This window comes from Camponotus vicinus, unplaced genomic scaffold (assembly GCF_025532165.1).
Source record: "Camponotus vicinus isolate PSW18456_S1 unplaced genomic scaffold, iyCamVici1.0 SCAF_1, whole genome shotgun sequence".
NCBI classification, from domain to species: domain Eukaryota; kingdom Metazoa; phylum Arthropoda; class Insecta; order Hymenoptera; family Formicidae; genus Camponotus; species Camponotus vicinus.
In genome coordinates this window covers 5,660,611-5,674,392 of record NW_028141945.1, presented here as the reverse complement: position 1 = coordinate 5,674,392, position 13,782 = coordinate 5,660,611, and the positions used below count along the sequence as shown (strand labels likewise).

The 13,782-nt window shown below is 30.5% G+C and overlaps 2 protein-coding genes and 1 long non-coding RNA gene across 5 annotated transcripts in view; 2 read left to right on the top strand and 1 right to left on the bottom strand.

Annotated features, from left to right (window-relative positions):
* Positions 1–262: 262 nt before the first annotated feature.
* Positions 263–5,687, top strand: Sf2 (splicing factor 2). 2 transcript variants are annotated; one of them, XM_083096108.1, is made up of 5 exons: positions 263–382; positions 470–852; positions 1,556–1,940; positions 2,225–2,419; positions 4,410–5,687. In XM_083096108.1, the coding sequence occupies exons 2-4, from the start codon at positions 683–685 to the stop codon at positions 2,414–2,416; spliced, it is 747 nt and encodes a 248-aa protein (XP_082952234.1). In that variant the 5' UTR covers positions 263–382; positions 470–682; the 3' UTR covers positions 2,417–2,419; positions 4,410–5,687. The 2 variants fall into 2 exon arrangements, with proteins under 2 accessions (XP_082952234.1, XP_082952229.1); XM_083096103.1 differs by lacking the exon at positions 4,410–5,687 and having other exon boundaries at positions 2,225–4,217.
* A 649-nt stretch (positions 5,688–6,336) lies between these two features.
* The window catches only part of LOC145969721 (uncharacterized), a 29,975-nt gene continuing 22,529 nt past the window's right edge, over positions 6,337–13,782 (top strand). The window contains exons 1-3 of one of the 2 annotated variants that reach the window (XR_014438230.1): positions 6,337–9,822; positions 10,240–12,569; positions 12,814–13,735. This is a non-coding gene — a long non-coding RNA (uncharacterized LOC145969721). Of the gene's footprint in view, positions 9,823–10,239; positions 12,570–12,813; positions 13,736–13,782 lie in introns of those variants that run through there. The other variant, XR_014438234.1, reaches the window with a different exon arrangement.
* Positions 9,966–12,973, bottom strand: LOC145969713 (dehydrogenase/reductase SDR family member 11). The gene is made up of 5 exons (XM_083095920.1): positions 12,825–12,973; positions 12,334–12,546; positions 11,812–12,065; positions 10,249–10,395; positions 9,966–10,127 (listed from the first exon to the last, which is right to left on the bottom strand). Exons 1-5 carry the CDS (start codon positions 12,916–12,918, stop codon positions 10,086–10,088), a joined length of 750 nt encoding a protein of 249 aa, XP_082952046.1. The 5' UTR covers positions 12,919–12,973; the 3' UTR covers positions 9,966–10,085.

The following is a 13,782-nucleotide window of genomic DNA, read 5'->3' as shown; positions in this document are numbered from 1 at the left end:
TTTGAGGACACATGTGTAACTTCCGCCGTACCTGAAATATAATACTGAAAGCATTTTTCTTTTCAAAATACTCGGTCATATTTTCATACTAATCTGATAAAAAAAACGAATATATGAATATAAAATTCAATTAAAATTTATATAATTCATACTAGATTATAATTATTTGAATAATATCGATGTGTGCTTCATGACACGACAAAATCGTGTGTATGTGTACATACATATACGAATACACCTAACGTTGAGGTTGAGAATTATTCTTCAGTGTTGGTAACCCTGAGAACAGAGTTTCGCACTGTCACCGCTCACCGCGCAAAGTCTCTCTGTCATTGGATATTGGGCATCGCATGTCGGATTGTGAATCCACATTTTTTATTGTGTGAATATCGATTTAAAAATGCTTACGCTTTCCGATCTCGACATTTCTAAATCGGACGCATCGTGTTTAAATTTCGCTTGATTTCAGCGACCAAAGTGACCTTCGAGAACCTCTCACGAATCTCACGCCGATCACGATCACGCTACCACCCGGTGTCTCCATCTTGTTTGTTTCTCTAAACGCGTAGAAGAATAGGACGAAATTTTACACCGCTCCGAGAATTACGTTACTTGGCGAGAATTCCTTCACGGTGTATACTTGGTATATACCGCACTACCTCAATACGGCGAGAAAGTAGACATGTCTCACGGCGGTAGAAATGAGTGTAGAATATACGTGGGAAATTTGCCACCCGATATTCGTACAAAGGACATACAAGATCTCTTCTACAAGTTTGGTAAAGTTACTTTCGTTGACTTGAAAAATCGTCGAGGGCCGCCGTTCGCTTTCGTTGAATTTGACGATCCAAGGTAAGTTTCTAGTGAAAATTATACACGCCGAAAACTCAACGTGTATATACACACACACACACACACACACAAAATAATATTTATATGTACATATATATTGATATATACATATAAATTTATATATATTCAAATATATATTTATATGTACATATAAATTACACATGAATATATATATATGTAATTTTTTATTATAATATTTATTTGATTCTCTTTTTATATCTATGATATTGAATTTGAGATGATATATTTTATTGCAGAGAAAGAAAGATAAAAATTACTCGTTTATGAAGCAATATATAATATGACTTAAATAAAGCGATTATTATTTTTTGTGAATTCAATAATTATTTCTGTAAGATGTCAAAAGATTCTGTTACAAGATTTCTCGTAGAAAGACATCATACTTATTTCTTTCATTATTTTCCAAAAGAGGATACTTTTATTGAGATTTATTTAAAAAAAAGTCTTTAAACATATATAAAATATTTTCTTGTTTTTACTTCCTGCATAGAATATAAATTCTAAGATTCAATACAATATAACTTATATTTTGTATGAATATAATTTCTCTTGTATGTTCATGATATTTATTACAATTATTATATTGTGTAAAAATTTACAAACATGCATTCTATCCTCAAGAGTTATATAAGCTTTATTAGAAGAAAGAAATTGTATCTAAGCATATGTATGTCTCTTTCAGAGATGCGGAGGATGCGGTACACGCGAGAGATGGTTACGACTATGATGGTTATAGATTAAGAGTCGAGTTTCCACGCGGTGGTGGTCCCAGCAATAATTTTCGCGGTGGACGCGGTGCTGGGGACAGCGGTAGAGGTGGCCGCGGTGAGATGAGCAATTCCCGCGGTCGGGGTCCTCCAGCGCGACGATCACAATACAGAGTGTTAGTAAGCGGTCTTCCACCAACTGGAAGCTGGCAGGATCTCAAGGATCACATGCGTGAGGCCGGTGACGTATGCTTTGCGGACGTTTACAAAGACGGTACTGGTGTCGTCGAATTTCTGCGGCATGACGACATGAAGTACGCCGTGAAGAAGTTAGATGATTCACGATTTAGATCCCACGAGGTACGATTTGCTGTTGTTATTTCTATTTCTATATATACTATATCCTAATTTTATGTTTACTGCTGCTTTCACATTGAAGTGATAATTTTAATAAGCAATTTTAATAGACGATATGCAATATGTATAAGTATATATAATACACACACACACACACACATATACATTATAGATAATATAATGTCATTTTTCGAATGCTTTCCTGCTTGTGTTTATATACTTTAATATGTATAATCTATTATCAGATTCGTCTTTGATATTTGACCATTTGATTTAACATGATTTAGGGCGAAGTGGCTTACATTCGTGTGAGGGAAGATCATAACGGTGGCGATAGAGGACGCAGCGAAGACAGAGAAAGAGGCCGCAGTCGTTCTCGTAGCTACAGCCCACGGCGTCGTGGCTCTCCTACTTACTCGCCGTTACGGCGTAATTACTCGCGATCAAGATCTCGCTCCAGATCTCGCTCATACGACTAGTGTGTACGTATGTGTTTCACATGATAACATAAGTACAGGTTTATATTGACATTTGCTCCTTACCATGTTTCATTATTGCTGATTTAAATTCTATTCGATGAAATATTTTTCTTCGAATTCAAATAGATTTTGTAAAAAGATTCAAATTGATTTCTTTACATTGTTTAAATTAATTATTTACTCAATTAATTGTATTTAATACATAATTAGAGAGAAGCACATTGGTGTTTGTGTGTGTGTGTGGCATATATATGTATATATACATATATATATATGTATATATATATATATGCCATAATTATTCTTTACATTTCTTGTTTTTAAAGTGAATACATCATTCAGCTCAGAAGTTAATTCAATGATTTTACTTTTTGGTTATTATTTTAATGAAAGTTTTCTAACATTAAACTTTTAAAACTGATATTGCCTAATACAATAATTCTATTAAATTTTATTATCCTCATAAAAATGATATCATGCTTGTGAACATGTGTGACTGTTTTTATCCAAACTGTTAGAGAATTATTCTTCTACATTTAAAAATACATTCCTCCGCCTATTTGTTTTGTCATCACTACCACTTATGAATGAAATTATGTGTAACAATTTTGAAGTATTATTGAGACTTTCGGCAAAGAACTAGATCTAAAGCTTTAACATATCTACCGTATATTTTGGCTTAACTGTAATATAAACAGTACTTGTGTCATTGACATCTATTGTGAATATTTTTAATGGACAATAACATACTCTGAGTCACTTATCGCTAAGGTACATAATATAAAATAGTGGTTGATTGCATTGAAATCAGCGCATCCTGTAAAATATCTTGGTTTATTTGGGGTTTTGTATTTGGATAAAAAACTTGAAAACTTTGCATAGTGAAACATCATATTTTAAAACTTGCCTAACAAAGATCTTCTTATTTATAATCTTTTCTAATTACTGAATATGTATTATATGATACTTTTTTACCTTCTCTTTCTAATATCTTTTTATAATCGAACTTATAAGAAGATATCTGCATATGAATTAATTAGAAAAATGACATTCATCAGGCAAATATCAAATTTTATCATACAACAACAAATTTTTACAGGAATAAAATATATTGCAGACAAACTTTTTATGCATATACATATAAAACATACAAACATATACATATAAAACAGGGCTTAAAATAAGATACTCTATCTTCACTAAAGGGATGCCTTTCTCTCGTCATAAGTTTTTAAATTACTAATATTATAATAATGATAATTATACTAAAAAGGCTACTGTTTGTGTTCTTATATTGCTAAACTAACAGATATTATATATCTAATATTGCTTGTATTATTATAGTACTACATATGTAGTTAAATGACTCTTGCTAATATGCAGTTGAAAAAAATTGTGCACACATTTTATTTCTTAATTACAAATTGTTTGAAGATCTAGAGTTTTTTCTATAATATGAAAACTCAACTTTTAAATCTACCGACAAATTTGAAAAGATATACAACATTTAATCATCATATACATTATTATTTACATGCATCTTTGGCAATAACAAAAATACATAAATTTAAAAAATAGTATATTCTATTCACCATATGAAATATTTTTCCATCACTTAAATTATTGGCTCTAACAGATTCTTTAATAATTTCTGTACAGATAAATACCTCAGGATTGTTTACACCATTAATTTATTTTTTAAATTGAATCAAAATATTCCGGAATCGAATACGCGTAGTGATGACAATATATCGTGTATACATACTTTATAATGAAATATATAAACATGTGACAAAGCTTATATTATTATGTACTATATATATATAATTATATTGGCGTAAAATTTTCGCTATAATATCACATTTTTATACACAATCTAATTTGCTTTTCAAATAACACACATTTGATAGACTTGAGTAATCTTTAGTTAATAACGTTTTATATAGGTCATTTTTTTATTTTACGTTGAATATTATTTCAAATTATTACTTAGAACTCAAGAATTCTTTAACACTCGTCAATGTGAAAACATACGATATAATACATCCATTGAGTATAATCTGGACACATTAGCAATATATCCAAATCAAAATAGATATCAAGAAATATACAAGAAGAAATATACATATATAATATTTACAAAATAGAAAAAATGGACTAATTGAAGGCCAAGCGCGGTAATCAAATAATTATTTTTCTTATATATTAATACATTAATTATGAAAATTATATAAACTTTTTTGAATTGAACCGTGCCTCACATTCTCAAATAACTCTTAGCAGTTTCTACAAACAAATGTAAAAAGTCTCTTTTCGATTCCAATCGCTAAAAAAGGAAGAGTTGGAGAATATATAAAGCATTAGTGAATAAAAAAATGAAATCGAAATTGTAAAAGAAGGCAACTGACCAGTCATGGTGGACCATAAGTCATAACAGAGCACAGGAAGTCATAAGAGTCGAAACGCAATTATCGATTAATTAAAAGTTCGTTAACGATTGATTGCATGACATTAACGGTGACATGCCGATACAAAAACAAACATAAAATATTTAATGTCAACATTTTTAATGAAGAAATTTAGAAGACGTTAATAACACGCGTCAATTCTAGGAACCTTAGACAAATTTTTTATCATTATTATATACGTGGAAATATTGTGGAAATTTTATGTTGTTTTGGAGGGTCAAACTATTTCTTTTCGTTATGAATATTATCTCCGACATCAGTATCTTCGATCAATCTTTAACCAATTAATAAATTACAACTTGAAAAAAAATTATTTTGCGTCTTTAATTATCGCGCTTGTCTCTCAATTAGCACGATTTTTTATTCTGTGAATATTCTGTATCAGAGTTTCCAACTTCGTTTCGGATATATGAATTGCAATGAAATAACTATAAATTGATATATTGTCTTTCATATTTTTCTGTTTGCGTGTTTTCCTTTCTCGTACATTTCGGAATAATGTAATTAAAAGTATTTTTCAAAACTTTTATTATATCCTAAAATTGTACATTTGTGAAAGGAAAACATTTGATATATTATGTATTTTATGCTATTTTTGCAAATTAATCCTGTGATCTTGCTTTATTATGTACATTATTTTCTATTTTTCATTATTACACGAATGTTTATTCCTTGATGCAATGTTTAAAAAATCTTTGTCACAGAAAATCTGTATATGTTATATACAGGGTGGTCCACGTAAAGTGTTACAAATTTATATCTCGGAAACGAAACAATTTAGAGAAAAATGTTTCAGACAAAAGTTGTATGGTTTCAAAGGGGACATAAGATGGTGCCATTAGTTTGACCTTAAAGAGTCACCTGAAGGTCACGTGAAGGTCACCTCCAACTTTTTAAATGGGACACCCTATATGCTTTTGCATATTCTTGTAGCTCATCTCGGGAGTTTTTCAAAACACTATAATTAAGTTAGTTTTCATTAAGTAGTTTCCGAGTTATGAGACTTGAAATAATTTCTTAATTTTACATAAACCGTAAAATATCTTGTAAAATATTCATTTTTCGATTATCTTACCTTAATACTTTTATGTACAAAATAATGAGAGGAATCAATTGGTGTAAAGAAAACACATAATTGTTTCGAAAAAAAAAATGTAATTGTTAATTGCAAATTACATTTTTTCTTTTGAAACAATTATGTGTTTTCTTTACACCAATTGATTCCTCTTATTATTTTGTACATAAAAGTATTAAGGTAAGATAATCGAAAAATGAATATTTTACAAGATATTTTACAGTTTATGTAAAATTAAGAAATGATTTCAAGCCTCATAACTCGGAAAGTACTTAATGAAAACTAACTTAATTATAGTGTTTTGGAAAGCTCCCGAGATGAGCTACAAGAATATGCAAAAGCATATAGGATGTCCCATTTAAAAAGTTGGAGGTGACCTTCACGTGACCTTCAAGTGACTCTTCAAGGTCAAACTAATGGCACTATCTTATATCCCCCTTGAAACCATACAACTTTTGTCTGAAACATTTTTCTCTAAATTGCTTCGTTTCCGAGATATAAATTTGTAACACTTTACGTGGGCTACCCTGTATATATATATATATATATATATTATGTATATTATATACATCTCTTTACCCACATCACAAGGATTACATTTGCATTGATAAATTGTATATCTAACATTATAATTTACATCATATAAGAAACTAATGTATTTTTTCTTCTTTTGTATATTGGATTGGATTGTAACACAATGAATGAAAAACTGAAATCAACACGATCTTACTTCTTGGATGGATATAATACACATTCGCTTGACGTTGGGATGAGATGGATTGCGTTTTGGAGAACATAAATTATAAACATAAAAGGATTAAAAGACATAGATGAAAATGAGAATAGCGAAACAGGATACTTTCAAGAGGAAATTCAGGATCAGGAGAGAATTTTGGAGAGTGAGATGAAAAATGATTTGTTCAAGGATTATCGATTGCCGGATCAGGAAACGTTGGCAAGTCCATTACAAGGAGGCGAAAATCATTAATATTTCTTTTTGAAACTAGTAGAATCCCAGTTTGAAGCTCGACATTTTTGTGTGTCGCTGTTTTAAACGAGAAACATAACGAGAGTGGGATCATCATTATATTATGTGCTTATCCTGGTAAAGTGCTTCGCGCGCGTATTATTTCTGCGTAATTAACATATAAATATGCTGCGTTTATTAATTCATTTATAATCTGAACAGTCAAACTAGTAATGGATTGTCAACTGCAACTGGATTTGTTGGAAAGATTTTCTTTATAGTTTCAAAGTTTCTTGAACTTTGGTGAGAGAAGATTAATTTTTCGGATCACTCACATTGAGGATTTCGACATTTATCCTCTTATTGATGCAACAGATGCCTTCAATATTAGACTCGATTTTGTTAATAGTTTTTTTTGTTACATATGCATGTAAATAATTCGCATTTAGTGTTAATTTCAAAGGTGGAAGTGATTCTTTGAAAAGACTATTGCAAGTCTAATATCGTATATTTGATAATATCGGATTTAAAGTCCAATTGTCAAAATAAACGTGTTTCGCGATAACTACGATCGTTTTTCCGACCGATCGTTGAGTGTACTTCTTTTTGTCGCCTATTGTAAACACACAGTGCGAGTCTTCAGGATTTAACTGGCATAAACAAGAGGATGATGCGCGTTTGAGTATAAAGCAAACTCTCTGTCATCTTGCCGGGAACTGACTCCATAGTTTTAGAGGAACTTGATACGACGGACAGGATTCCGGATTAATGTCCGGATTAGGATGCTGACAGGATTCGGAAACGGGATAAATTATAGTATGCATGGACGGATATTTTTGGATAAGGATAAAAAAGTTGCCTACGCTGTATTCATCGGATCGTATCGAGGATCACTCGGATTCATTAAGATGAACGATATGCGCAATGTGGATAAGGATGTGGATTTGGATATATCATTCGCGCTTCATAGGGTTCACGGATTTCTCTCCTAGGTCGGATATGGAATTTGGACTCGTGTTTAGCGGGGAAACAAGATAGATTGGATGTGTCATTTTTCTCACGGAGAGATGAATCACATGGATGTGATGATGTGGCTTGCCATAAGGTATTTGTAAACAGCTTATACCTGAGATATACTATCGATATTTATTTCTCTGCATGCTCTCTTCGAAAATATTCTTATATTCGTATTTTCATTTTTGTCATCGACAAGGCAAACGCAATTTAGTAACACGCCTGTGCCTCGAAAAAGTCTTAAAATATGTTTGCATTTAATAATCGATCTTTTCTGTGTTCAGCTTCATGCACATTGTTATGAAATTTGTCATGCGTTACACAAGACAAATTTTGTAACAATAGCAATAACTAGTTGATAACAGTTTTGCATTTTTTGTTGAATTAACATGTTTCTTTTCTTATTTTCTTTATGTTATATATATATCGTTCTTCTATATTTAATTATTATATGTGAGATATAATTAATATACAGCAAGGAAATATAAATACAGCGTCTCGAATCTATAACGTTCTCGCATAGTGTGTATTTATCCACAAATAACCGATTGCCGAAATTGATAACAATTCCTATTGTTATCGTTATCCTTATACATATATATTACATACAAATTTCTCATCAATTGATTTTATTTATTATTCCGTATAATATCGTGTATCTAAATGTGTTACGTTATATAGGATTATTTCTTCACAATTAGGCACTAAATAACACCAATTGCTTCACACCTTTATTAAATAGAATTGTCCTAACGTTCGTATCGCTTTTTTTGCAATCCATTTCTTAACACAATACCAGATTTTGTAAATTATTTGACTGGTAAATGACTGGGAAATAATTGGAAATAAATACGTCCATATAAACATATGGCATTATTTTATATTATAATCTACCTTCAATCATTATTCATAAATATATAAGCAAATATATAAGCAATTTCCACAATCCATACATTCTTTCTAGAGTGTGTAAGAAATTTATTTAGTTAAATATCGCACATTTAAAATATGAATTGTTTTCATAGATTTTACACAAATAAAACAAATATTATAAATGTCCTCATATGTAAGCATTATGGCAAAAAATTTTGATCTTAAATTTAAATTATATCTGTTGCCTATTTGATTCGTTATCAGCAAGTTTTTTAAAAGTGTAAAACTACATAAAAGCATATAACAAGCAACATTTATATGGAAATTCAATGATGCTTCAATCAATGATGATTTATACGTATTATATAATAAATTATATAATAAATTTTAAAACGATGTGTGTGTGAAAAAGCATATGCTCTCTATAAAATATCAGTCTATTATTAAGAGGATTAGATTCATGTATGTTATACGAAAAGTGCAAGCGCTTTATTTGATTTATCACTGAATGTATACTAATTGTAAATGTTATAATATTCATCATAGGCAACGATTTCATCCGATATTTGCTCAAATAATCTCCTGTGAACGGATGTAATAATGAGATCCTTAATAAGCACTAATTATTAATTGTTGATAATATGACAGCAATTTCATAGACAGTTGGCTATCTGAACATTTTGTGCTAATACTAGAATTTCGAAAATAGAAATAAAATAATAGCGCTAATGCTTAAGAGACAACATTCAATGTTTAATTTAAAAATGAAGCTATTCAAATATAAAAACAGAATGAGATACACAAGGTGACGAAATTGATGCGGTTTCCAAAGAAGGAACGGTCACAGAAAACGATAAGACGATATTTTTGTTAAGAGTATTACATCAGAATTTTCAGAGAATGTGGAGGAGAAAGATCTCTTTACCTCAATCGATCGACAACCCATTCCATCGGCGAATCCATGCATTAAAGTAGTCGGCGTAATTCGTTGTTCGATGAAGAGATTCAAGTAAGTTAGCATTTTATGAGAGCGCATCTCTTCCATCGCAAATTCTCCAGAACTTTTTCGGTTTTACTAAATATTTTTTATATGACTCTTATATTAATTCACAAAACGTTTCACACGATTTGAAGTAGGAAAAAGAAGATATGAATGTAAATCTGCTTTTTTTATTAGTGCACTTTTGTAAACAGCAAACAAGATTGTTAGATTAAAATTAATATTTCATGTGTAATTCATTGTATAAAGCACATAATTGATTTGAAAATTGATTACCACGATTCGCCCAGAGGTCTCAGTACAATATCTTGTATCTGCAAGAAAAATATCATTCTTTTAGTTAATTTGCAAATTTTTAATGAATTTTAATAATTATTTTACACAATATAAGAAAAAGGAATGCTTTAAAAATGTGCACATATATAGATGACATACCAGAACGTGAGGAGGATTGGATAGCACGTAAATCGCCGCTGCCGCAACATCATCCGGATTCAAAGTCGGCATCGCCGCCATTGCTTCCGATGAGAATATGCTATAAGAGGTCATGAAATCGGTCGCGACTAAACCGGGACTGATGGTCTGTAATAGAGAAAAAAATGTAAGTAGAAACAAAGAAAGAGAGAGAAATCTGTCGATATTCAATTTTCTTTAAACAAATATTTTAAAATATTTGTACATGTAAAAAAGAATACAATTATATGATTAATATTATATGATTAATACATTTTGTTAATAATATATAATTATATTAATATATAATAAAAATTAATAAATATAAGACTCGAAATATAAAATTAAACAAAACAGTTATAATGGCAATACGAGTCGAGTGTCGATGTTATAACACATTTATTTATAATACAATCAAATAAATATTGATATTAAAGCATACAAAGAGAGGATAGCGAACGTTTCGACCCTATTTTTGGGTCATCTTCAGCGCGAAAGTATATAATAAAAGATAATATAATGAAAAAATATAATAACAAAGTGTTTTATATCGGAGTCTGTTACAAAGGGTGCTGTCTAAAGCGATAATAAATGTCTCGGTATCTCATTATCTTGACGATGCCTACGTAAAAACAAAGGACAAAAGTAAAATAAGTTAAATAAATAATGTAATTAATATGAACAAAGAAAGAAAAAGTACTAAATTAAACATGAAATTACGAGATTGAAATGTTAATTTATTAAAAATGAACTGAACTAAATATAAACTGAACATAAAGTCAAAGAAATAAAATAAATAAGTTATAAATAAGTTAAATAAATAATATGACTAATATGAACATAGAAAGAAAAAAGTACCAAGAATTAAACATGAAAACTACGAGACTGAAACCATTCTAATATCAATCTACTAAAAATGATCCAAATAAACTGAACATACAGTCAAGAAATAAAAATTAAAAGGTTAAAAAGATAAGAAGTTAAAACTACGGAAATAAGACTTACTTCCAGGCATCGAAGATAATGACGCGCCGAGGAGATGAATAGAGACAACTTAACATCTCCGAAGACAAAGATCGACTCGTCTTTAACGGATAAATGTGACTTATATATAAACGGTAAAGAGAGTCAAATAATGTATAAATGTACACATACGCAAAGTCGCAGACCTATTTGTTATGCTAGAAACTGTGTTAAATTTTTGGCAAGTTGTTGACAATATTTAAATAAATATCTGGTAAACGTTCAGTATCCGTTTGCAAATTGAGACCATTTTTTTGCCTCTTGATATATAGCATTTCGGAGATCAATCTTTTACTCAAATATGGTATATTTATTTGATTGTATTATAAATAAATGTGTTATAACATCGACACTCGACTCGTATTGCCATTATAACTGTTTTGTTTAATATATAATATTATTAATAGTATTAATTATTAAGTAATTATAATCAAATATATAATTATATTAATATATAATATTATTAATAGTATTAATTATTAAGTATTTATAATCAATTATTAAGTATGTCGAATATATTACCGTGACTCGTATATGCGTGCCTGCAAGCTCATGTCGCAAGGTCTGGGCGAGGCCGGTGACGGCTCGCTTCGATCCCGGATACACACTGAATCCTGGTACGAAGGGTATCCTCTCGGCGGCAAAGCTATTCACGTGGATCACTACGGCATCCTCGGCAGTTGTTTCACGCATCGTACGAACGGCTTCGCGTGTGCAGAGACAGAGTCCCAAAACATTCACGTTAAATACTGACTGCCACTCTTCTAAAGTGCCGTCTGTAAAAAATACATACATTTTTTTTTCTAGGACGTTGAAAAAAATTACAATTGCGATCACGTTCAAAAAATTCTTTTAAAATGCGTTTTTAATGTCATGTTGAAAAAATTTTTTTAAAGTGCGTTTTTAATATCTATAAAAAATAATTATTATATTCTTTGTCTATTAGTCGAACAAAACAGCTTTCATATTGAATATAATTTCTTGTTCGAGGACGGGATACATTATTTTATCGGATGTAAAATTTTGTTAAGATTTGTCAGGCACCTATGAGTGAAGATTCCTTCGTGATACCGGCGCTATTCACGAGAACACTTAACGGGCCAAGATCATCCTTCACTCGTGCGAAAGCCGCGATTACGCTGTCTTCCTTAGTGACATCGCATTCCACAGGATAAAGCTTTCCCAGGGAATCCTCCAAATTGTCAGCAATCTCCTTGATTCTCTCCACTCTCCTCGCGAAGCCCGCTACTATCATACCTGATACGATAAAACGATAAAAGGTACTTTAAAAAAATCAAAGACGATTAATCTTTTTTTTATAGGACAAATAGCGTTAGATAGCATTTTCTTATAGCGATTATAAGCGATTATTTTTCTATTAACGGATGATATTATTGACATCTTACGAACGGTAAGATGTCTCGTGTCGGCAAGATAAACGCTTGAAACTGCAAAGCATTTGATGAAATTCAAATCTGTCTCTCGATGGAAATAAATTTTAATGCAATATCTGTAAAATTCCAGCTTTTCCTTACCTTGTTTAACAAGACTTCGAGCAATCGCTGCGCCGATTCCGGCACTTGCTCCGGTAACCACAGCCACCTTTCCAATCCATCGCTCCATCCTCATACAATGAGATTCGAGACGCGACTGCAGACCACAAGCCTCGAGTAATAAGATCGCGCTTATGTGTTCCAGACATCAGTAAAAAAAATACAAGTATCCGGTCACGTATGAAATTCAATCCTCACAACTGACATTGTGGCTTCGATGAAATACGATTACGTCTGATTGTTAGATTAAGTCTCAACTTTTCCGATGAAATAAAAAATCGGTGATACTATTACTAAAAATATAAAACGAGAGTTCGATCTAATTGTGGGTAATGATTTATCATCTTTTTGTTTTATGTTGTCACGAGGGATAAGTAATTAATTTTATTTTTATACTTTTTAAAAATATATGTTTGGCCATTATTTGTATTGATGCATATGGGAATTTTATTCAACTTAATTTTATTTATTTATTTATTTATTTATATCAATTATTTCATAAATTGATATATTTATTTTTATTTGTCAGTTTATTGACCAACTTTTTTTAGATTTATTCATATTTATTAATATGTGTTATTAAATTTAAGAGAGATTAAAGATTAATTTCTCAATTATAATTAAGTTATACGTATAAGTTTCTTGTTTTGTCGATATATTGATTAGATTCATCTTAAATTCAATTGCAAAGATAATTATTGCGAAGATGACATAAACGTAATAAATGCAAACGTTTCTTGCCATCGCTTTAAATCTGTCTCGAGTGCATTTAGTAATTGAATTTAATGAACGGTTAACGACATAATTATTGAACCACGTGCATCCACATATGTGTAGCCTATTAGTCTCTATTGAATAATGACACAGAATCATTAAATTATAATCGAATTTAATCTTCATTTTCTCTTCTGGACGAGAAATTTGTATATTTATATGCTAA